The 25,306-nt window shown below is 35.9% G+C and overlaps 2 protein-coding genes and 1 long non-coding RNA gene across 4 annotated transcripts; 2 read left to right on the forward strand and 1 right to left on the reverse strand.

Moving 5' to 3' along the window:
• The first annotated feature begins 963 nt into the window (after positions 1-963).
• Positions 964-4,542, forward strand: LOC148822024 (uncharacterized). Its single transcript, XR_016093938.1, has 5 exons — positions 964-1,076; positions 2,387-2,548; positions 2,673-2,769; positions 3,155-3,308; positions 3,769-4,542. It is a non-coding gene; the product is annotated as an uncharacterized LOC148822024 (long non-coding RNA).
• A 1,995-nt stretch (positions 4,543-6,537) lies between these two features.
• spc25 (SPC25 component of NDC80 kinetochore complex) lies at positions 6,538-11,208 on the forward strand. The gene is made up of 7 exons (XM_088930556.1): positions 6,538-6,580; positions 7,108-7,265; positions 7,957-8,022; positions 8,115-8,261; positions 9,457-9,561; positions 10,353-10,451; positions 10,692-11,208. Exons 2-7 carry the CDS (start codon positions 7,115-7,117, stop codon positions 10,814-10,816), a joined length of 693 nt encoding a protein of 230 aa, XP_088786682.1. The 5' UTR covers positions 6,538-6,580; positions 7,108-7,114; the 3' UTR covers positions 10,817-11,208.
• A 954-nt stretch (positions 11,209-12,162) lies between these two features.
• nostrin (nitric oxide synthase trafficking) lies at positions 12,163-24,492 on the reverse strand. Of its 2 annotated transcripts, none has more exons than XM_088931004.1 (16): positions 24,446-24,492; positions 24,057-24,142; positions 22,161-22,244; positions 21,565-21,627; positions 21,386-21,467; positions 20,898-20,960; positions 19,993-20,091; positions 19,624-19,749; positions 19,127-19,225; positions 18,697-18,822; positions 17,764-17,872; positions 17,071-17,159; positions 16,560-16,685; positions 15,456-15,708; positions 13,648-13,731; positions 12,163-13,434 (listed from the first exon to the last, which is right to left on the reverse strand). In XM_088931004.1, exons 1-16 carry the CDS (start codon positions 24,470-24,472, stop codon positions 13,298-13,300), a joined length of 1,653 nt encoding a protein of 550 aa, XP_088787130.1. In that variant the 5' UTR covers positions 24,473-24,492; the 3' UTR covers positions 12,163-13,297. The 2 variants fall into 2 exon arrangements, with proteins under 2 accessions (XP_088787130.1, XP_088787129.1); XM_088931003.1 differs by having other exon boundaries at positions 15,456-15,726.
• Between the last annotated feature and the right edge of the window lie 814 nt (positions 24,493-25,306).

Raw genomic sequence — 25,306 nt, forward strand, 5'->3', positions numbered from 1 at the left:
GTATAGCTTGTCCAACTCTATACAGTATGTATTTGTACAGCCATCCACCAATTATCAAAAACCTCTTTATTATTCCTGATAAGGGTCCTGGCAACATAGATCCTATTCTAGAAGTAAGAAGTATTGAATTTTGAGAAGTACTGGAAGTTGACAAGACAGCTGTCTGCCTTAGGGTTCATTCACACACACACAAAGTCAATTTAGAAACGTCAATTAACCTAGACGGCACGTCTGCAGAAGGTGGGTTAAAACCAGAGCATGCAGAGAAACCTGTTTGAACATGGAGAGAACACGCAAACTCCACACAGACGACACTCCAGTCCATGATAAAAGCTAGGGTGGAAAGGCTCTAAAACAATGGCACTAACGACCAGCCCATTGCGCAGCAGGTATTGTAAAAATTAATCTTATATCTTATACACAGGATGCTTTTGAAATTAGCCAATCGTAAAAACCGTACTGTCAGGGAGACCGTGCACCTTGGTGCACTGAAAAACAGTACACAAACGATATTGTGTGAGCATGCTTCAGATTCAAACGACTGCACGCAGCCAAGATTTAAGTCTCTGATTCCTTAAAAGGGCGCTATCGTCCCAGGTATCCACCAGAGGGCGAGTGGCGCATACCTAACACAGATTCCCAGGACAAACTATGAAGGATTAAGTTCCTTTATACAGTACGTGCTGTAGCAAGAGGTTCCTGAAAAACTTGTTCATGGATTTACAATGTTGACGGCTGAACAGGCGAGCTAAAAGTCTGCATGCCAGCCCCCTACTGCCAAAATATTCGTAAATGTTCAGTTTGGATTAAAACAAATCAGAATCCTATCGCACGTCCGTATTCAGACATTGCTGTTTGAATCATTCGGGTTCCAACACACTGAACACGAACGACTTTATTGTTGTGTTTAGTCATCCAGCCACCAGAAGTCGCGGCACTACCAGCGGGGGTGTATCTCCTGCTCACTCAGGGGTGTGCGCATGTGTATTTTACACGCACATGTCGTGAAATGAACTTGCCTGGAGGTGAAATATCCTTTTTTCCCCCCATTCAGGCCGAAGGACGTTTGGCGGGGGGTAAGAGAATCCAGCATATGATTTGTGAATGTGTTAACTGTATATTAATGTTCTGTATTATACGTCTTCTTTTGTAAGTATTTAGTTACTTTGCATGTGTTAAATAGACAAGCCGACGTAAGCAAACCTGCAGTCAATATGGAGTTTGCGCTGTCCTTTTGGGCGCTTTCTGAAAAAGAAAACCGCAGTAACTGTTATAAGCTACTTCAACTGCGAAGTAGAACTGCATTTTAGACTGTATCCTAAAATTACAAGGCTGTGAGTCCACGTTGGTCTATAAAGCTGTAAACTATGTTGCTCCAACGATATTGTAACGTGTTTTAATTTAAGTCAAGCCAATATTTGTTTAACGTGAAATTTAAAGTCTGTATTCGGTCTCTTTAAGTTTTACTATTGCTGTTCTGTCCCATATCGACGGATCTCTACATAAAACGCAAAGCATTAAAAAAACTTTTATTATGACAACGAGGAAGGTTACAAAATGAAGAGGCATTTTGGGGCTATGCAGCTGCGTCTTGAAAGTAGTCAGAGGTTTGACTTCGACATCATGGATTTGATCTATAAACTACAGCTAACTGGTTGAGTTTTGATATGAATTCTAGTTGTAGGTTAAGGTTTACGGTTTGTGAGTACACTGCAATATTGTAAAGCTATATATATATACACGAGGGATGCTTTGACGGTGTCTACATAGGATGCTTTTTATTTCCATGGTTGTTAACTGCGGCCGAGGAAGTCTGTTGATTTTATGAGATTACTTGTGAAAAGACACATTTCGTAGGCGAAAACGACATAAACTAGCATTGTGGGTAACTAGGGGAAGTGTTGTATGAACCCTCCTGACTCAAGCCAGTCTACTAAGTGTTAGTAGAACTTGGTAAGTCAAAGTGGGGAGATAAATGGACGATACCTACGGCTGGGGAGAGCTTATGGTAGCCTCTCTGGTATACTCTAACTCCAACACTTTAACCTTTGTGAAATACTGATCTAGAATGTAAAGAGTAAAGTCTGCTTGCCTGCTTCTCAGTTGAACTGCTAGTTCTAAGAGATAGCAATATACATTTTATGCACTATTGCACCATGAATGAAATATTAAGCACTTTAATCCTAAAACAGCTGTGATGTGAAAATCACAAAGTTGTTTTTATGTACTGTGGGCTTTATGAGAAATAAGCTTTGAGTTGAACTGTCATGTTTATGATCACTGTTCAACTTAATTATAACTTTTTTTATAAAATGTGAATGTTTTGGAAAATAGTGTGATTGAAAGTGTATATATATAAGATTCAAATCTTTTTGTTTCCCTGTAGTTATATACAGGCTTCAACTAGGTACATCTGGATGACTCACATTAAGTGATTACCAGGATGGATTTGAGACGTTTCTGCAGCTCAGGAAACTTGGGGTTACTAATGCCAAGCTTTAATGCCAAGACCTCTTGTACGACTGGAGGATCACACATTCTTAATCAAGTAGGTAGCTCTCGTTGTGGTGGTGAAGTGAATTAGTACTTCTTTTAAGAGTAGAAATCTTTAAATTCTCTGAAGGTAACTCATATGGGATAGGTGGATTTTTATAAATTGTCTTTGTCTTTAGGAAAAGTTCCTGAAGATGACTTGTGCATTTGGTAGTCAAGAACACCCAGACTGAGATTTACTTAAGCAGGAATTGGAATGTCATTCTTTATTGTAAGGTAACAGCTAAAAGGAGATTTTTTATCTTTTTGCCATTGAAAGAAATTTCTTGATCACTTTGCCAGTCAGGGGTGCTTAACCTACAGACAATAATGAAATAAAGGGAGCAGGGCTGTAGTGATCTGAACTTGGTAAAATTGTTTCCTCCCACAAAGGCGTTCTTGTAATGGTTTGCTTGCAAGGACGTAAGAAATGGAGGTATAATAAACTGAATGGTGATATTTAAGACGCTGTCTGTTTAAGCAGATGGTCAGTCAGCATTCATACATATACATTGACAGCCATGTGTAGAATCCTTAGATAAAACTTTTTTTTAAATGTATGCTGTATTTTTGTTGTACCTTTCTTTAACATTGCTTATAGTATTCCTCTGTTTCCCTCCAGACTGTCCAACTTGGTGTCCTCACCTTAGAAGACACATGATATTCAGATACCATCTTTTGTTTTTAGAACTGCTGTTCCTGAGGTATACAGCAGAATGTTATTGAGGCTTGTGTTACTGCCTAAAATTCTTCAAGAATGTTTTCAAGGACAGAAGGTACCAGCGCAAAAGTTTTTCCAACGAAGAATGATTTATATGTGCCTGAAATCCATCCTTTTACTTACTAGTTGGGTTAATTGTTACTTGACCTTTTGTGTAATCAAAAACTATTTTCCAGCTTAATGAAAAGGTAAAAAAAAAATGGTGAAATTTTACTGTGCATTCTGTGCATGAAATTGGTTTAATCTTAGGACATGATCTATCAATGATGTTTCTGAATCTGTGTAAAAGGTACACCCTCCCACAAAGGCGAGCTTGTATTGCGTGCTTGCAAGTTCGTAAGACCTGGAGGTACAGTAACCCGAATGATGTTTTTTTTGTTACTTTCTGTCCAGTCAGATTGTCCCTTCATCATTCATACAAACACAATCCTGTATTAGGTGTAATTTCCCAAAACTTTTAAAGCTTATTTTAATATAGTTAAAATCTTGTGCTTTAATAAGTATTTCCATTTTAGGACCAGCACCTGGAAGTTAATGGAGGTTATCATGAAGACCTACATGGAGCTCTGGAAATGTGTGTGTAAAAAAAAAAAGAGTACTAACAAATGCAAAGAACGACTCCCCTACGCTAAAAGACTTGTACTAACGGAGACATGCACGTTGAAGCTTTTCATCCATATATCGCTAGCGATAAATACTTGAATTAGAAGTTACACATCTAAACAACATCTAGTATTGTCTGCCTCTGTTTCTGTGTTATGAACTATGTAAAATTTCTTGGTGACCAATAAAAGGATCACAGACTATAGAATGCAAGCAGTAGTAAATTACAGTGCTCATTTTGTACCTGAAGTCAACATTTAAATGACCGTGTAGATGAGTCTGACACTGTACATTTCATATCCTGTATTGGTATAAGCTTTTATAGTTGTGTTGCTGCACTTCTTTTTTTCTGTTTTAAACTGTTTAATCTTCCTGATTTATGGAGTTTTGAAACTGCTCAATTTTAATTTCATGATGTAGTTTGTAAAATATTTACATAACATAAAAGGCAATACAATGAAATTGGTGCCTGAGAGTTCACTGTATCCATAATTATATCTTACTGGTTGTTTTCATTTTTGAGCATTTTCTTCATTGTGAAGTGTTTAAATATTGCATGAATATGGTTATACTATAATCACCACAATTTTAAAATGTTATAGCTTCATCTGAGTACAGTAAGTTGCTACATGATTAAAGCTTTTGCACAATTGTTTCTGCAACCGATAAAGGACAATTTTTCAACATTTCTGAAGCTTGTGTTTTATTTTCTTGTACCTAATGGTACAGAATCTTGTGTACAGTCTTCTTCAAAACACAATAAAAGGCTACAGCTGCTTCTAAAATCAGTCCAGTGATGTGGTCCAAACACAAACATGAAGTTGTTACAGAATTTACGGTTTGTGACTTCAGGGGTGTTTATTAAAGCCACAGACAGTTGGGATATAATTTGGGGGAAAAATAACTTTTGTATAGTACCTTAAAAATCAAATATGTGGGATGTGAAGTTGTGTGATTAATTTTGTATGCAGTATGTCTACAAATGTAAACTATTGTGTGGATAGCTTGATTTATTCAACTCCAGCGTTCCTTGACGTTTTACACAATGAGTGAATGGCAACAAAATGTACACAAGAATCCATGCTGAAATAGTTTTGCACTCATAAAGTCCAAGATCAACTGCTGACTGACAAATGTAAAGGTACAGTAACTGGTTGCATAACTCTCAAGTTTAGTGCATTCATGGCTGACGTGTCCTGCACAGATGATGTCCGGGGCGGGGCGGAGCGGTGGTTCTGTGGCTAAGGATCTGCGGCTGTGGCTGGAAGGTTGCCAGTTCAAATCCCACAGCCGGCAGAGGAATCCTACTCCATTGGGCCCCTGAGCAAGGCCCTTAACCCCAACTGCTCCAGGGGCATTGTACAATAGCTCTGACCCCAGGCTTCTCTCCCTGTCTGTGTCTGTGTTTCATGGAGAGCAAGCTGGGGTATTTGAAAAGACGAATTCCTAATGCAAGAAATTGTATAGGACTAATAAAGTGATGTTATGCAAGATGAACTAGGCAGTTTCCCAAGGTGCCAAGTTAAATGGGGAGCTGAAATATCCTAAATATCCTTATTTCATTTCATATTTGCATACAGATGAAATATGTAATTTATCCATTTCTATACATTACATCACTAATGGTAACGATTATAATTATTTTTCCCGCATGGGAACCCTGACCGCTAATGATCTTGTGAATTAAAATGAATTTGTTAATGAAATTCTGTAATGCAGACTTGAGATGTTTTAATTTTAGAATTTCGGGTCATAAATAAGAGGAAGCACTAAGCCCTATTATATCTTGTTTGGTTGCTACTACTTCGTTGATCTAAAGATCTTTTATAGCTGATTTTGACGTTTCAGATTCGCTTGTAATCTTCTGGTTATTAGCAAGAGATTAAATTCATTTGACCTGTCAGAAGGGAGTTCTTTTAAACCCAGACTTTAGACGGTTTATATGCAATGCAATGTAAGTCTTTGCTGTAGTCAGCAAACATTTAAGCATTTAAGTACATAGTATATCATTGTTTACCTACTCCATAGCCAACACTATAAGAGGAACAAAAAAAAAACGCTGATAAGTGGAAAGAAAAATATCCCGTCTTTTGAGCTTTGTTCGGTGGTGTGATACAAAATCTATAACAAAAAAATCGGACTACAGAATCTTTTCAAGAAATCCTTTCCTAATACAGGATCCCAAAATAAGAAAACTAAAACTTTAATTATACATAACTAACATTGACATTAAGACAACATTCTAAGCATAAGAGCTAAATCCACCAAAAAAAAACCTGTTACTTTCCGTTGTTTTGATAAAGTTCACTTGACTGTTTCAGAATGGATGTATTTTCATCCACGCCTGACAGTCTCTTTATAAGACGTATAAAACTGTATCAGTTGCCCTGCATCTCTTCACTACCGCATGTGAAAACGGAAGAATAACAAGAGGTGGCGTTGCATTCTGGGATGGGTTTGGACCGTACCATGTGTAGTAGCGTTTCACTGTTTTATACCTTTTTAATAAACATTAACGAAATTTAGTGTATCTTAAGAAGTAGGAGTAGCCATCTATTTATAAAAATGTGAGATTTAACAAGGCAGCTAAAGTTACGAATTGCAAAGTAAAATCCAGCAAATTCCACCCACTTGATTTTAATTTCCAGTGTCCTTTCAAATTTGAATATTCCAGACGTTTCCGGTGATTCGTCCGAAGCTTGTTTGGCGCGGAAGTTGAATTTGGTAACTGTTTTAAAGTATTTAGAAACATTTTAATTTATTAGATGAGAATCTTCATTACACTACATTATTGCATGAGTAAGGGAAATGGTTTAGTGATTTATTTTGCGACTAAGATGTGATGTTTTATTATATTCGCGTGTCCTTACTCTATTAATATGTGCGATCTAAATATAAATGTTTCTCTTTATTTGCACTATTTATTTCTGTTTAAGGAATGGTGTTAATATTTTGTGTTATGCCTCATTGAATTATCTCCATAAATATTTAAGCCTTCATGCATAGTTCATTAGTTTGTTTTTTCGTTTAAAAAAACTTCGCACTCATTATTGTGAGTTTCATCTGGTTTTATTAGAATCTCGCTTCAGTATTTTATTTTGTATTTTTATATGGTATATAAAATTATATATGTCTGATTATATTCTCACTTACCCAACTGAAGTCAGCCTGCACAATACATGCGTACTAGACGTTAAAATTATTTTCTCGTTGCATGCAAACGGGATAAATGAATGTAATTTTGTGTTTAGGAGAACCATGGCTTCCATCAAACAGCCAGGCATTAACAATCAGTTTTCCAAGAAGCTTGAAGAAATGCGAATCACACTTTTAAATGAGGTCTTAGGAGATGTGAGCACTGAAGTCGAGCTGAAGCGAGTGCACAAAGAGAAGATGAAATCATTAAAAGGTATGAACCTTAGATTTTCATTCACTAGTGACATTACAGGGTGGCGCGGTGGTTAGCATTGCTGGGGCCCTGCCTGGGTTCACTTCAGATCAAATCAAAGTTGATTTATCAAATGCACAACAATACAGCGTGCAGCAGTAGTTACTGGCAATGAAATGTCTTTTCTGCGAGCTCACAAAAATCACAAAATTAAGGTTAAGAAAATAAGGTTACATGATAATAGAAATGGAATAAAACTCAATATGAATAGAGCTGCTATGTGTCCAGGGTGTATGCAATATATTATGTCCAAGTAGTGCAGTATGCTGAATCCAATGAAAACTGTATGTCCATGTAGCCATTACGTGTAATTTGCTAAAGGACCTGCAGGTTATTCCAGACCTGGGTGTTATTTCTGTGGAGTTTGTGTGTTCTCCCCGGCATCGTGTGGGTTTCACCCGACAGTCCAATACTTCCATACTGGTAGATTGGCTCTGGTGTGTGAGTGTGTACGTGTCTGTCTGTGTGTGCCCTGCGGTGGACTGGCGTCCTGTCCAGGGCGTAGTCTGCCTTGAGCCCTGCAGAGATGGGCTCTCCTGTCACCCCGAATTGGAAGAAACGGTTAGAAAATGGATGGATGGTGACATTCCGTTGACAAATTGAATGCCACGCTCTTGTCAGATTTCGTGATTTGTCTTTTCCCTTTTTCCAGACGCGTGTTACAAGAAATGCAAGGATGACGAGGCCATGTTTGAGAAGATGAAAGCATTTTTAAAGGGTAAACGAAAACTTTTTGGGAAATATTAGGTTCCCCAATATTGTCTGTCTTGTGATTCTATTTTTATGGATTTTACGGATTTGTCTTCACAGAAGTGGAACACAAAAATGCCCAGATTCAGGAGAGAGGAGCCGAAATAATTGAAGTTAAATCGGAAATTCAGGAAAATGAAATGCAGAAGGAGAAAATGATGCAAGCATTGCAGAAGCTTACAGAAGAGAATGCCAAAAAGCGGGAATGTGAGTTTCTCGTTTATTTATGCAGTACAGTAGATGCAGTCGAAAGTAATTTGCACTTCAAACTTAATTGAAAAATACTGGTTCACTTCAATAGAATGTACGTTTTGCATTGTATTAAACACGAGATTCAGAATATATTTAAAAAGGACAAGTAAACTTTCAGAGATGATACAATTCAATCATTCTTTAGCTGTTCCTTTACAATTATGACAGTCAACTATTATATTTGATTCAGCTACAGTTACAGGTTTAGAGTAACCTGTTTATATTGAGATCTCTTTGGTTAACTTTTTATCTAAAACTGTTGGCTTTCGTGGACTTAAAACTCAGCTTCTATATCCAGATTTACTCCGCTGCAATAGCGTTTGAAAGCTTTGCAAAATTGTGAACTGTTCTATGGTCAAATTTTATTTCACTGATTTATTTCATCTTTACGTTACTGTTAAACTTTGGTTCCACTAAGACTAATTATAGTGGTAATAACTGTTGTTTTGTTCATTAAATAGGTAACATTTCAGATAAATGTAGAATTGATTCTAAATTGTGGTGACTGATTATAGAGGCTCTTCTTGGTTCTGTACTATTATACCCACAATCTGCTGGGTTCCCCCCGACCATACCTGTAACTGCTTAACTCCATTGGCTGCTTAAGTGTTAAATGATGGTTCAGTCTTGAATTATGTCTAAATCTTTTTTTTTAATTCAAAGCTACTACATTTTCTGGTAATCTTTTTGTTTCAGAATCATTTGTGAATTTGACTAATCTATTGAGTATATGAGAATCTATATCATTGATATAAATGTAGAAGATTAGGTGGTCCTTATATAGGTCCATGTGGTTATTAATACTTCACCAATTGTTACTCCATTTTGAGCATTCACCTCTTATCTGTCCTTTTTTCTATCCTTTAACCAGTTCTCAGTCCAAAGACATGTAATGTCTTAAATATTTAATGCCTACATTTTTAGAATTGGACTTTTTATAAAAGAGCAGTCTGTGAAAAGCTTTTTGATAATCTAAATGTATCAATTAATTTCACCCTTAAAAGTATTCATTTTCAATCTTCATGTTTTGATTAAAAAAAAAAGCTTTAAAAAGTGTACTGTATTTTATCGGACCACAGAGACTGGTGTACAGCTTCGACTTTAGATAGGATAAGCAAATAAATTTGATTTTTTTTCTTCACATTTTAAGTGATGACCTCTCAAAATAAGGTGAATAAGGGCAGACTGAAGAATCTAAACAAGGCTAAACAAGTGTTTCAAGAGAGTCTTGGGTTGGAAATACGTAAGCTTCATGGTAAGTATTCTTGCATGGCTCTACACAGAAATGTACACTAAATGATCAATTTAGTTTTAAATAAAAAAACTAATAGATGTTACATAATCCTTAGGTTTAAGAAGTGTACAAGTAGCCAGTCGATATTGGATACAATAGCGGTGGTTCATGCAGCTGCAGTGCTGTGCTGCAGTGTAAATCACACAGACTACCTAGAAAAATTGATTTGCAAGTTTTCAATGTGATATACTCTCATCTGTAGGAGGAGAGATACAGATATCTCTGTCAGGATGGGTTTATGAGGAGGCTGGATGTAATGGCCAGGGTTGCATTGCCTTTCAGTCGCATCACATCTTTGGTTTTGATTCCTGTGAACAAATTGCACAAAATAACACATTTCCTGTGCTCACAGCCACAGCATCTGGATTTCATGGCAAATATCGGAAATTACAGTTTGTCACTTAATTGTTGCTAATCAATATTATACGAATTCCTACATTAAAATGCTTAATGGGCCTTTTAGCATTTTTATCAATTGTTTGTGCTTTGTTTGAACATTTTACGACTTTCTCTAATCCTTAGGGTTTTACGACTGGCAGGGAAATGTAATATACAGGATGCCAGGGGACACTGATTTTTACAAGCTGTGGGAAAGAAACAAGCAGCTCTGCATGAGTGTGAATGTAAATCGATCTCTTCCTAGAGCTGCGCTGTCGTATATTTTTCAGGACAGCTTCCTCAGGGTGCTCGTACTCTTTTTGGTGAACTTTTGGTTACAGTAAAGCTTCGGTGTACATGTTTGTTTTTATAAGGCGAGAAGCTGCAGTTTGTGTTCAGAAGAGTTAACCATAAGGATCTGGACAGCGTGTACACCTTTACACTGCGAATCAGTGAAGAGGGCGTATATGAAGGTAAAGTGACGCAGGATAAATCTACCAAACTAAATGAAACAAGAAATTATTTAATTAATAAGATGCTAATCAGATTACTTGTTTTATGCTACTTTTGTCTTCTAGACTAATTGCTTATTCATGCTCCTTTTAAAATTGTTTGGTATTGAACAATTTTGAGACTTAAGTTACTTTAGCAGAAGAATGGGCTTTGCTGAGAATGTCCTAATTATTGAAACCTAATTTTCTTTCCCCATCCAGTGGTTTCATGTGATCCACCACTGGAATGCATGTCTCATCTGGAGAGCAGATTGCAGGAAACCAACAACTTCTCTGCCTTTCTTACTAATGTTAGGAAAGAATTTGCTGCTCTACCAAACAGCTAAACATCCTGAACTCTGCAAACATCAAAATATATGATCCAATAAGTTATTTTTAACTGAGCTTTTACAGGCCAAAAGATCTAAGAACATTTGTAGAATGACCCTTTTTGAGTGTTTTCTTGACTTTGATCGATTACCCTTGCTATTACTCATTCCAGGCAACTGAAGTAAGTTTTTTGTGTTGGGATTCATAAGTGGATATGGCAGTTGTGAACTTGCTCTGTAACATAATACTTGTTTGATATGCAGAAACAGTTTTTATACCTTTCACTCAGCCACACAGCCCACCTCCAGTATGTCCTCAAATGTCTGTTTGTTTTTTGTATCTGTTACTTTCTCTTATTTGTTATTCTGTTATTTTGTAAGTATCAGTTATATTAAAATTACTAATAAGTGCAATGAGTATTGTTTGTTCTGTTAAATATTGTTGATATTTAGTACAATTGTATTCTACGGCCTTAAATTATTTCTTAAAAAATAATTTCTTCCCTGGAACACTACACTTTTAGATCTATATTGTATCTATAGAATATATTTTTAGATTCTATTTTGTCTTCACATGATCAAATGTCTGTAGTGCTTGAACTCTGATTTCTAAAAAAACTTACTTGGCACAACCATTTGGCTTCAAAACAAGTGATCCCTTCAGATGTGGTACTTTCTATTCTCCTATTATATTTCTAGCTATAAACATACAATGAAACAAATCTCAGTTCTACATCTACGAAGAAATAATGCTGATTCCAAGGAATTTATAAACATGGTAAGTGGTAACAGTCATGTCTCAAGAAAATAAATTGGGCTAAAACTGAAATTTTAGTTTTTATGTGTATGTTTAAAATGGCTGTCCAGTTTCAGGTCCCACTTATGGCTGAAAGCATTTCTAGTATTTAAAACTGAGAACAGCAGGCATGTGTTTACCCAAAAGGCCATGAGAGTATGGAACAAATTGCCCAGCCAGTAAGTCAGCAACCTGGGTTCTTTCGAGAAACAGCTGGATGAGATCCTTAAATCGATTAGCAATTAATTAGCAAACTATCTAGATGGGCTGAATGACCTCCTTTGTAACAGTTTGTAATCGTTCATATGACTCATTGTAAATTATGCCTTGGATTAGTAAATGACTGGAGCCTACAGTGCAGCAGCAATTTACCATGGATGTAGGCAAATGTATTAGACTTAAAAAGCAATTTTACTGCTTTTTTGTGTAGAGAGATGTGTTATTAGCAGTATTTTAGTGCTTTTGGAATTATGGATTTTCCTAATGTACTGCATGGTGTTTGACCTACTTAAGTAATGAAATGAGACTGAATTGTGTACCGTAGAAAGAAAGATGCACACCACATCCGTTTCCCTTTGCTAATAATAAAATCTTTATTCTGTAAGTAGTTAACATTTTTCTATGTTAATAGAGAGTGGAATACAATTTGAGGAAAAATATATTTTTTGGTATTTGGTATTAGCATGTTAATGATACACCTATTTGCTGGAAATGAATTTTAACGTTTTCCCAAACAAGCTACATGATGGACTATGCTTGGTAAAAAATAAAAAATGCACGCGTGCATTATTTTTCATTGCTATTGGCACTTTAGTAATAATATCACGTAACTTATGTTTTTAAGTAAAAGAGTTCTTTGTTATATTAGCATATATATGGCAGTCTTTTTAAAATATCTTTCTAAATATTTTTTTAAACAACATTGCAACAATATTTACATTATGTATAATGTAAGATACTGTAATGCAAACAAACACTTGAGAGATGAGATTTTAATGGGAAGAGGAGAGACTTTAATTCTTGGAGAATTTCAAGACCTGAAATGGGTACTGATAGCATTATAAAGTATAAATATTAAAGCAACATTTCCTGATGAAATGATGGGGGAGTTCTCTTACTGCAGCATGGAAGATTAAATATCTTTTTGAAGAGCAGCAATGTAGCCAAAGTGGCTGTCTTTCCAAATCTACAAATATTAAGCATTATCTTTAGTCTATATAGGATATCTACAGTAAAATGTACCATTAAGTCAAAAAAGAACAATAGGCAAACATGAAATATTTTTTTCAGGAAAATTAATCCCAGTTGCAGATCCAGTCCAGTGTCACTCAGGCTTAACAAACATGCTTTGTTATTTTTTTCCTCACTACAATCTTATACAATTGTCTACCACCCTGATTCAATAGCACGTGGAATAAAAATGGGAGTGTGTAATATGGATTTTTAAGGATAATAAGATGTGCTAAATTGATGTCGAGAATGTTCCGAGTTCATATAGTTCGTATGCTTGAAGGTGGAGATACAGGACAGGCATTTAGAGGGCTATTTTTAATTTGTCTTCAGCAATGAATTCAATACAAATGTAGATCTTTTCTAAATCTAGCAATAGCAATTTTTCAGTTTGAAAACATTTAGCAGCGTTAACTTGCCAGTTTTCATAAGATACCTGAACCGTATGAGAATATGCAAGCACAAGCAGCTTATTATACTTCTGACGATTGGTTAAAATTTAACGTTGGCAATTCTTCAACATATGTAGATGGAAAATGGCCTTTCTTCCCTCTTAAAGAGCCATACCACCAACCACTGTCGTCCTTTTGGTGTATGTTTAGTACATCACCTGTTGAAATACAACGTGTGAGAGCATCAGCTAAATAGATTTAAATAGCCATCAATCTAAATGTTGATATGAGTGATATCACAGCACACAATTTAGATAGATAATTGCATGGTAATACTACAAACATAAATCGAAAGTAATCTAGAAGTTTTTAAAGCTTGAAGTTGCTTCATTAACAGTACTTTTAGTGTTTTTTTTCCAGTAATTGCTTACCTTCCTGTATGGTTAATTCATCAGCTATGTCGGTCCTGAAATCATAAAGAGCCCTGCATCTGCCGATAGTGGCAAACTCCATACCTAATATGAAGTGGAAAAAGAACAGAACAGTTTAATAAGATTTCTAAGTCTTTGACTTCGAAAATGTGTGTTTTTGAAGAGTTCAGCTTTTGCAAAAAATACACAGCATGATGATTTTCATAGAAACATAGCTCTGCTCTGTCACACTATGAGACAGCACACAGTCCCTTACGCCAGTCTTTTAAAGAAGGAAATAAACGTTAACCAGTTTCTTACAGACGCAATTCCATCCACTTTTATCAGCCATTTTATCCCTGGAGGATGAGGATGAGCCTGAACCTACCATGGCAGATACAGGGCAGCACTTCCCCCTGGAGCAAACCCATATTAAAATTGGTAGAATATGTACATTGCATATGGACTGAATGACATTCTAAAAAAAATAATTCTGAGCAAATAAGCCTCTTTAGCTTTTTTAATGTTACTGATTACACTTATGTTTCTCATTTTCTTTCAAATTCTTGAAATGTGGTTTTGAAAAATTAAAACTTACAGTATATCCCCACAAGATCTTGCTGCACAAATAAAATTGATTCACTGGCTCTGGAGTACACAGCTGTGACTACTGCAGCTTATTGGCTTGGAATACGAGGCCTTTCTCTTATTTATGTAACCTTGCTGGTTGTGTGAGCATTTTTTAGAGATCACTCTGCAACAGGGGTTTTGTACTGTAGGTACAAAAAAGTATAGGCTGGAGGATCGGACTATGGTAGCTGATCTGTAAGTGAGCATGTTTGATGTTTCATGAAAATGTGTCTGTCATTGTTTACAGTATATATCACAGGTGACCAAACCTGGTCCCAGAGAGCCACTATCCAACAGATTTTATAGGTCACCCTTAACTCCTAAAGTTATGATCAGTTTCACAAATTAAGTAAGGAATGCCTAATTGTCATCCTTGAGGGCCACAGGGCACTGGGTATGTTGCAAAACTGAAAAATTATCCAGTTCTTAGGGATCTAATGATATGGAAAGATGTGCTTCTAAGAAACCCAAGTTTCTCCTGTCCTGCAGATTCTTTCATTTACGGCTGTTGTTATGGAAGCCTATTTAACCTGTGTAAGTAGGAAACTGGGAAATAATTCTGAAATGATTCACACAAACAAATTTTCCATATTTTGTATCTTAGATTTTATGGACCACAAACTATTTTACTTAAATTAAGTTCCCTCTGATGCAGCTGAATTTGCCTTTGAAGTTTAAATTCTCAGACATTGTTTGTTGATGAAATAGTTGTATAACTGTTTGTGGCTTGCTAAGAACCTAAAGAACAATTAGATATCAGTGAATCACAAGTTCTTATACTGGGGCTCTTACTCTCTTCCTACAAAGCTGAGTTTGACTAATGATCTCTTCACAGATGAATTGAAGGATCCACTTGCTTTGAGTGATCTAAACAAAATTGACCTTGTGTACACATCTTCCATGTAGAACCAAGTGTCAAACTGGAGCTGCATTGATACCCGAATGTTTCTGTTCAAGGACGGCAGCATGAAAAGGGACAACATAGTGTTTTAGCACACAACAAGATCAAAAGGCCTTTTTTTTGTTTCGCAGATATAGCTTTATTTTGTCTTGAACCTGACTTCACCTGCGACCAAGTTTTAGACCTACATGATGGTGCCGCACACAATGATTTATCATTGACAAGCCTTGTCACAAAGGAAATGCATACCTAGAGTTCTTAACTGAGGTACTAAAGAAGGTTCTGAAAAATGGCTTACCCTTATCGATTTCCTCTTCCTCGTCAAAATCCGACAGGTACCCGTTACGTGCATCATCATCTACTGCTGTTGAAGTTGCAGTGAGGGCACTAGCTGTACCACTGTTGCTACTTCTTGACACAGATGGGATAGCCGAGTCATTTTGCTCCTCATCAGTGTGAATGACTGAGAATCTCATGGACAGCCTCGATCTGTAAGGTGTCTTTTTGATCTTGACTGGACGGGGTATTTGTACAATGCTGTGGTGATAGTCCTTTGAAAAAATGAATTTCTATAATTCAGTGAGCTGCTGTTGCATTTTGTCGGTGTTGTCCACTTTAAGTCATATTTACCAAGTCATGGTAAATTATTCTTTTAAAACTGTACTGTTCTGTCCGATGGTTTGTGTTTCTTAAAACGCAGTGCACACGCAGTGAACACTCTTTTGAATGTGCTATCCCTGTTCGTTAAAATTGTACTGTGGCAGACAGGTGGCTCTCACATTGATATCTGGTGTATTGGCTTCTGCTGCACACTGATTCACTGACTTGAGAATTCAAGCACATGTTTCATGCTCATTGGTTGGGCAATTATTCAATTAATGACGTTTCTATGATTTGAGGTCATTTGAAGGTCTGTTACTTCCAAGAGAAATTACATTTTCAAGACTTTTCTGATCAGATCTACAGTTTAATGACCTTGGTTTATATCCAACTTTATATACTCCACCAGCTATTAGGGCTATTAAAGCAATCACTACATCAAGGAGATTATGTAGATTATAATCTCCTCGGACACAGTGTTTAATGTTTCTGAACCCATTTTCACACATGAATAGATCAATAGACAATTTTATCCTACACGGTTTGTTATCCTTAACATAGTGATTACTTGAATGTTCCCAACACCTGCTGAAAGTATATTACAATGTCATGACAGCTCTTTTAATTAATATGATCCTAAGAATCAGTTACAAGCAGATGTATTCTTCACTAGCCTATTCTGCAGTCCATTCTACTATTTTGTGTTTAATGGGTAGAGGGTGGTTGCTGAACAAACTTATAAAGAGAAGTCAGTTTTAGTACCATTTAGACAATGTTTCAATAACTTTGCATGCAGTCTTACCTTGTCTTTCCATTTGGTGATGCTGTCACTAAACTGATGTGTAGGCTTTGGTTTCCCTTGTAGTTCTGCCATAGTTGTAGAAAGTTTAAAATACGTAGCTTCCAAAAGGTTCAGTTTCAGTGTTGTCTATGGACAATTTCAAAAATATATATTTTTTTATAACAGAATCGTTCTGAAAATCATTCTGAATACGTTTCACTGATTTAAACGATTGTTAATATTTTCCCAGTGGACTGATATATGGCTGGGAACTGAAATTTAATTTTCAAAATGAACAGTGAAACATTAACCAAAGAATAGAGGATAACCAGAAGCTGATATCCTTCAAAAAAGCTTGATTCATACAAAAAAAGCTGGATAAGGTTCTCAGATAAATTAGTTTCTAACTACCAAACTAGCTACATGGGGTGAATGACCTTTGGAACTTGTCTCAAAACTATTCTTTTGTTCTTAATATGCTTTGCTGATGATGTCTAATTGCCTTGACAACCGTTAAACACTGCTAGCTTACCTCATCAAGCAACTGTTCAGTCTCTTCTAGATTCTTTTTGTTTGAAAAGGCTGGATTTTCATTGTAGGTCTTCATCATTTTCTCCAAACCTGTTAGATGTTTAAAAGGAAAAAGAAATTAATCAAATGATTTCAGAATAAATCTTCTTGTTGTAGGCATATGGTCCGTAGCTACAGTACAGTATGTAGTCACTTGGCATCCTTGTTGTAACTTATTGCAGTAGTCTATCAGTGGCTTATTATGCTACATAACAGGTAAGCTCTTAACGTGACAAAGTTCAAAGTTCATTTGCTGGAAAGGAACAGGTAAAGGTTTATTCCACGCTGAAAGGAAAAAAAAGAAACCCTACGTTTCAGCTGCAGAGCCCTTTTCAGGTGTGTGTATCCAGAAGCTTGCGTCTCTTTTCTTTTCCTTTCAGCATGGAATAAACTTTAAATAAACATAAAATAAACACGACTACATAGCAGATAAACTACACGACTCTTAACACCTTTTTTGCATAAGCCATCAATACTAGAAGTGTGTGCACAATGTGTAATAATATAATGTATTCTTCTTACTACAGTACTATTGGATCTGTGCCTCTAGTTGAGATAATATTTAACATTGGAATTCAATGGTCATTTTAATTACAGTTGCCCCTTTGTAAGTCATTCCCACTACAGATTCAATGTGCCTTTCAATAATACGGACCTTCCCGGTCTTTTCTGGTCTTTGTGATGTTATCCTGCAGCCGCTGGAGTTTCACCTTCAAGGAGGCTTTTCTTCTGTCTTTGTTCATTGTAGTTTTGTTGTCCTCTTCCTGTATTGTGCAAAAACATGTTGCCACAAATTTAGGTTAAGCTTGATTAACCAGCGTTTTCACAGCTCCCCCCTTTTGCTCATATCTTGACTTCCTAATGTCATTTTAAGTGAACACACCCAGTAATACTGCCAGATCTGGTTGGGGAGATTAGCCTAATATCAAGTACTGTAACTTGAAATAAATAGGGAAATGAATCAGCTGTAAGTAACTGGGAAATAATAATATAACCAATACTGGTTCATACTGTAGGTGTTTACATTGGTTAATTAAAACAACTGTAAGCTGTTTGTGTAGTAAAACCGTTATATAACACACAGTATAAGACAAAATTGGAAAAATTCAAATTTGATCCTGTGTGATTCATGAGATAATTTGCTGCTTAGATACAACGTGCATCATTATCACAGCGGCTTTAACTTTTAAGACACCCCTGTTTCCAAGTAACTCTTGATGCCTGGATTGCTGCCAGCACAGACCCTGCTCGGGGGGTGCAGTGCATTTTGCCATGCTGTCACTAGCCCCTTCAGAAGAAGCAAAAGAAAGCAGCTTGAGACCTGAGGAGATGGGAGTGAATTCCAACAGGCAGCAGGGGTAATCGCTTTGAGTTAACTTTAAAAATCACTTCCTTTACATTAATGAGCTGCCTGTGTGAGTCATGGCTTCTCCTGATTTCCAGAAATTCTTTAGTGTATTTTCTAAACCTACCACAAGAGTGTACTTATCAGAAGTAGTGAAAGGCATTTGGGATAGATATTCTGTGTACCATTGCAATCACACGGATAGCAAGAATCAATCTGAATCTTTCACAAAGTAACACTCACAAAATAATCTGCAAGCAGGAACTCGGCTTTGTTGTCTTCTGAGGTTACGCTCGTCTCTTCCACTAAGGTCCGTATGTCCTTTTCCACATTGACATTCTTAATGGCTTGGTCAATCTGTTTTTGACACTGTGAGAAAACAAATATAAGCACTCATCAGCACTCTGTAATTTATTACACCTATTGCTTTCTTGATCATTAAAACTATGCAGTGCAAATATAGTGCAAAGCATTAAAGTTATGAAGTACAAATCATTTGCTTCCCTGTTTTATTTATTCCTGGCTAGTTCGGACGGTGACGATGACAATTAGAATAGTGTATACATCTACAACTATAGGACATTTTAGAAGACACAGACTGTTATTACTCTTTTTGTGAAACAAGATGTAGTGTGTGTTTTTAAGATGCCAAAAAGGATGTCTATCTTCTTACAATGATGAGAGTCTTCCCAAAACTGGAGATGTGCTCGTTGTACTTATTCAGAATTTCACATAATATTTCAATGCGCTGTTTTTCCAGCTCCTGGATGCTCTGCATGAAAGATAAAAGAGATTTTTCTTGTTTGAATATGAAATAAAGAATGTCTCAGGCTTATTCTCCAAGGACACCATTATCTTTTACACAGGAACTATTTCTGCAAAGCCCTTCAGCCAGAGCAGGCAGTGCCTTAATTGCAGTACAATCTGTCTACAGTCAGTGATAGTGGTGGAGAATTTAATAGCTGGGTTAAACTGGGACAAGGATAAATGGCACAACATGATGTCGTCTGTTACGTGGATTGTGAGTGCAAAGAGAGGAAAAAGAATAAATGAGATGAGAGAAATCACAGGAAATGTCACTTGGAAACTTATTTTTTTGCATGATAGAACTTCAACTCATGATAAAACGTTTAAAATTTCTATATGTTTTAATTAGCAAACAGCAATAACCTGGTAGCAGTTCTTCAGAGTTGTCTCCCATTTTATTCGGTGTTCGTGACCAGCCATACTGATGTGATAGTATTCCTCATCTGTCCTTGCCAGGACTTCAGCAGATTTTGTCAGTCTGTTAAGCATCTTGAGGACAAATAAAACAGAAGATTGCATAATGCATAATGTACTGTACAGTATTACCTGTTTTCATATTACTGTTAGGAGAAAACATAAGGCAATGAAATATCATTGAAAAATATTATTGTGGTTACACGTAACAGTTACAAATGACAAATTTCTTCTGGTGGAGATTACTGGCTTTTACTAGAATTTCATATCTAATAACAATAAAGCACACACTCATTAGATGGATCTTAAGACAATTACCTTCTGCTTTTCTTTTTCAGTGGACAAATGCTTGTTGCTTTCCACAAAATTGAAGAGGGCTTCATGTTCCTTTGTTAACCCAAATAACTTCTTTTTTATCTGCATGGAAAATATATTTTAACATACTGTGTACTGTACAGTATGAGAGGTTTTCAAGCATGTAGCTGAATTCCTGTTCCAAGGTCAGTTCCAGCTTACTCACATACTGTAAACACATGTATTCATCAGTAACCTCAATCTGACAATTGTGTTCTTAATATGGTAGCACACGCCAGATAATTGCATTAACTATGCAGGCTTAGTAAGAGATTTAAGGAAGTAAATGTTTATAAATGTATGCAATTTATGATTTTTCTTTCTCTTCTAGTATCTGCCTCTTTTACAAAAAAAAACCTGTCTTTTTTTTAGAAAATAATCCTAACAGGAAGGGCTGGTTCGGCAAAATCTTAACTTTGACTTGAAATATTTCAGCTTAACTAAATGGTCCAAAGATGATTTTTGGAAACACAAATCAAGATGTTTTATATTGAGGAATATAATATTAAGGGGTTAATGATTTAATTATTATAATTAGCTTGATCACAAATGCTTGATAGTTACAGGATCATGATAAAACTGATCAGATAAAGGGACTTTTATGTTGACTAAAATATTTTCAGAAATATTATGCTACTAATGCTAATTTATGTTAATAATTATTTTGTATGTAAACTAACAATGAAGCTTGGGAAATGCATGTACAGTAACATCTACACATCTTACTTGTCTTTAGTGAATATTCTAAAATAATAGGATATTATATTCATATGTCTAAAAGAATATGACTTAACTGTTGATAAATAACCATTTGAAGTCAATATTTTGACTCATTGCATTGACAACCACAAAACAAAGAAAAAACTTACCTTTATTTGCTCATTCCAGTTGGCTAGTACATACTTTCCCATCTTTTCAACGGCATTATCTAACTACAAAAAACATTTGATTTATTTTAGAATTTAGTAGAATACAAGAGCTAAGCCTAAAACTAGTCCCCCTTTAGTTCCAAGTCACACACAGGTTTGGGTGCTATTACTACCTGCTGTACAATACAGTATCCGCTGTTATCAATTAGAAACTGCATTAATGCATTAATATTGTTATTACTCAATTTTTTGTTTGCTGGTTTTATCCAAAGCAACTTACATGTTCACCCATTTATGCAGCTTGGTATTGTACTGGAGTATTTTGGTTGATATTCCTTGACTTCCTGATATTCTAGAACCCTGCTCACTACTGCTTCTGTGTTATACGTTCTGTCATGATCTACAAGTGATGAAGTCATTTTACATACAGGAAAGTAAACTGACAGGATTTATATCACTTTTGTGGGGAAGGCAGTCAAAATACATACAGGCTTTTTCTTTTTTGTGTGATCGTCAAGAACTTGTCGAATTTGCTGAATGGCTTCCTGCTGAAAAGCATTTCCCAGTGTTCTACGGACAAGAAAATGGTTAATGGCAAGCCCACACTTCCAATTCTACAGAATAATCAATTCTGAACAAAAAGCCGGGGTGAGAATTCAATCCTTACCTGTGTATATCAGCTGTAGAACACATTTCATCCGAGACATGACTCCAAGCAATGTAAGTAGAGCTTAAACAAAAAAAAATCAATATCACCTGTGTTCTGTCAAAAATTCAATGGTTGCGCTTCACTGCATCCATAGAGAATAAGTTCTTCAGTGTAACATTTGGAAATGTGGAATTTGAGATTCAAAACTGCCATATTATTTCAAATGGTATGCGTTATATCAGTAAGTGCAAAAGCATTTTCTGTCCCCAAATCTCTATATTCTGTATGGTCTATATTCTGGATCAGAGTGGCATTTTTATTGCGAATATAACAGAAACATAGTATATAAAAAGTGTATCATAGTTATCCACAAATATTCATCCGTTCCTTGAATGTAACTAATCAATAACAGGGAATCTTATATCCATTTAAAATTATTTGCAGCTTTCACTCATTAACTGACTTGCCTTTCTTCATTTTACACTCTCAAATGTGTGGTCATTTTTGAAATATTGTCCAGTTGAGAGAAAGAGAACGGGATTGTAAATACAGAAGAAAAAGGAGGAATGTGTATTGCTGTTGAGATCCATTATGGATGAGGTCAAGATACTTACTTCTTAGTCATGCCACTTGATGCTTTGGTTAGCTTGTTAGCCAGTTTCTGCAGTCCTTTTGCATAACTGATCTCAAGGTCAGCTCTTGAAGCAAAAAGATTACAGTGATCATTATGTGGTTTTAGCACAACATACTGTAGGTCTCTATGTTCTTAATTTCAGCAATGGCTTTTGAACTGGACGAGAGACAGATTCTGTTTTATCCAAGTAGCAATTTCTGACGAATAACAGCTTTCATGTGGAGCTCAGAAGACATTCACTTTTCAACATACTGTACCTCAATACAGAAATAGAGAAACTGGTGAGAATCAAGCTAAACCTTTGTTCTCTATTTATTCAGCATGGGAAATATTTAGAATACATTAGGGTACAAAGAAGCTCTGATTACTAGAACTCTCATTCTTATTTGTAATCATTCCTCTGTATAGATTCTATTTTTTAAATAGTGTTATTCTGTATAAACAAGTCCAGATTTTTGCCACCAGCATTAAGGTAAGTATAGAAATATCAAAATAGATCTTAATCAGTGACAAATGTTTCTTAGATCTATACCTGTAAAATGTCAGAATGTATTATTTCTCATCAAATACTGGGTAATTTGTAATGGATACTGACACAAGTAATGGCCGATGTAAATACAGTTTTACATATGGTAAGGCAACAGAAGGGTTACTAATTTGTCATTTAGGTTTTAAGACTGAGGTTAAGGAAGGCTGCAAAGCATACGTATGAGCGCTAAACAAATGTTTCCTTAATCTGAAACCAATGCTCTGTGAAGGACTTTCTAATTAAAGATGTGCAGTTTCACCCCATGACTGAGCAAACAAACACAGAAGTGCATTGTAATTTCTGTGGTTCTTGTGGTCACGCTTTGAAACATACTTTATTTTTGCCCCGATTTTGCTCTTGCTTTACAAACAGTGAAGGTCATGGCACATTGTTTTTCATTTGTCCTGTATCCTTATCACTTCTTCCACCTAAGGCAAGAACCCTTCCGATTGAAGAAAAATCACGTTGTTGCTAAGCACCAACCTTTTTTTTGTTCCCTTATAAAATCATTTAGAAATCCTTTATCCATGCCTTATCCTCTCCTATCAGCTGGTTTGATGTTCACAGTGTCTGAAGGTCTGTTAAACACTGTGACAGAGGGGGCTGTGCTTTATTCAAGGCAGATACCCCCCTGTGACACTTGTCTGCAGTCCTTGACAACTCGACTGCCTGCAGTCAGTTCCCCTCTACATATTCACTGACATTGTTAGACTGTGAAAAAATAACTGCAGTGGTTATTAAAATTTAATTAGGGACATTCAGTCTGCTTCTTGGCTTTGGGCTTGTTTTCATGAGGTAATTTAAAGCCTTATGAAATGTCTGACATATCCTAGACATCATCTTGGAAATGAAATTTGTATTTAAAGAAAGCATTCGGCCTAACCAAAAACATTTATATTATGCTTATTATCATTTTTGTGATTGACACTGAATCTCTTCCATTAAAAAGTCAGTTTAATTCAACCTTTGATTACAAAGGCTAATTGGGGCCAGTGCTTGTTTATTTTGCATGTTAAAAATGAAAAATCTGTGAAGAGTTAAATTGCATTCATTTCAGGCTATGCTTGTTATGCAAAAACTGAAAGCTTTTAAGGACTGGAACTAAACATGGTAAATATATATTTTAAGCTATCAAAGAACATCTTAGAAATAACACAGGTGTTGTGTATAGCATTTGAGGACATTGATATGATACAGGTGTGACTACGTAATATTTTTGTAAATTGTGATATTTCACATTTTTTTAGATTTTGCAGTGTATTACCATTACACACTGTTTTTCACAGAGTAAACATACTGTAGTGTTTAGTTCGAAAGGAAGTGGGAAAACATACATACACAAGTTACCTTTGTTGAAAGACTGTCATGAGTTCCTTGCAGTAATGTTCTCCATTTTTTGAAAATTTCTTCAGATCCTGATACAGCAGGTTGTACTAGAACATACATGCAAACCACACTGTAAAGTCTCAACCCGATCTGTTTTTTTTTTAGGGGGGGCGCTTAAAGTATTTTAAAATCCATGTCCAGTTTTGAACTAAAACTAGTACAACAAGTTCAAGGTTAAAAGTTGTGCTGCATGTGTTTGAATTGCAACACCTGCCCTCCTGACAAAAATCTTTAGTTATTCTCAACTATGATACATAATAGGAGAGTTCCGTTTTAAGGTATTAAATAATTCCATTTTCCAACAAACTGAACTGTGGCTCACTACGAAAATGATTTTAACCTTTACTTACGGTACAGCCGCTCACAGGATCCTTCATTTTGTTTTCCTTTGGCTCGAATTATTGACTTTGCACTCCAGACTTTTGCATTTATTGACTCTGCACTTCAAACTTTAGCCATGAAAAATCACTCACTGGGTAATCATCTGGGCTTGCTGGGCCAATAAAAAAAAACCTCTTTGGCAAATTCCATCTTTGGATTGTTAAAGATAGCCTACATGGCTCTCTAATCCTTCTTTCGGTTTGGTCGAAAGAGAAAGAAAAAAGAAAAACATCTTTAAACCATTCTTTTTCTTAATGTTAAAAAAACCTAAACCTAAAAAATCTAGGCACTTGCTTACCGTGGTTTAGGTTAGGTAGAGTATTTACAACTATAGTGTATAATTAACTGTGGTTGTGAATTTAAAATATTTTAAAGGCTAACAAAAAAAGCACTGAAACACATTTAATCTTACCTGTGTCATAAAACTGCTGAAACTACAGTAGCTTGCTGGTGACATACAAAACCTACAAAGCACATTGGGAATTGCTGATGAAGGTACAAGTGGCTAGAAGTTTTTTTATTCCAGTGTTTCTAGGAGAACTGCACAGACACATTATCACATTAAAGAAGAAGAAAACTCTTCTTTCAAAAATCTATTTCTTTTACATGGATGCACAGTACGCATAACAAATGATCGATCATCTTAATAGCATAACGTTTATTTTCTTCTAATGTCTGGTCAGGTTTTTTTACATTTCCAAATAGTTTATAGAATTCTGCAACAAAGATCTAAGCTGTCTTAATAGAACTGAATTGTAATGTTTATGTGAGACTGTAAATTTACTGATCATCTGGACTAGTGACAGCAGTAGCCACAGAATGTAATAACA

This window comes from Atractosteus spatula, chromosome 13, assembly GCF_055471065.1.
Source record: "Atractosteus spatula isolate fAtrSpa1 chromosome 13, fAtrSpa1.hap1, whole genome shotgun sequence".
Taxonomy (NCBI): Eukaryota; Metazoa; Chordata; class Actinopteri; order Semionotiformes; family Lepisosteidae; genus Atractosteus; species Atractosteus spatula.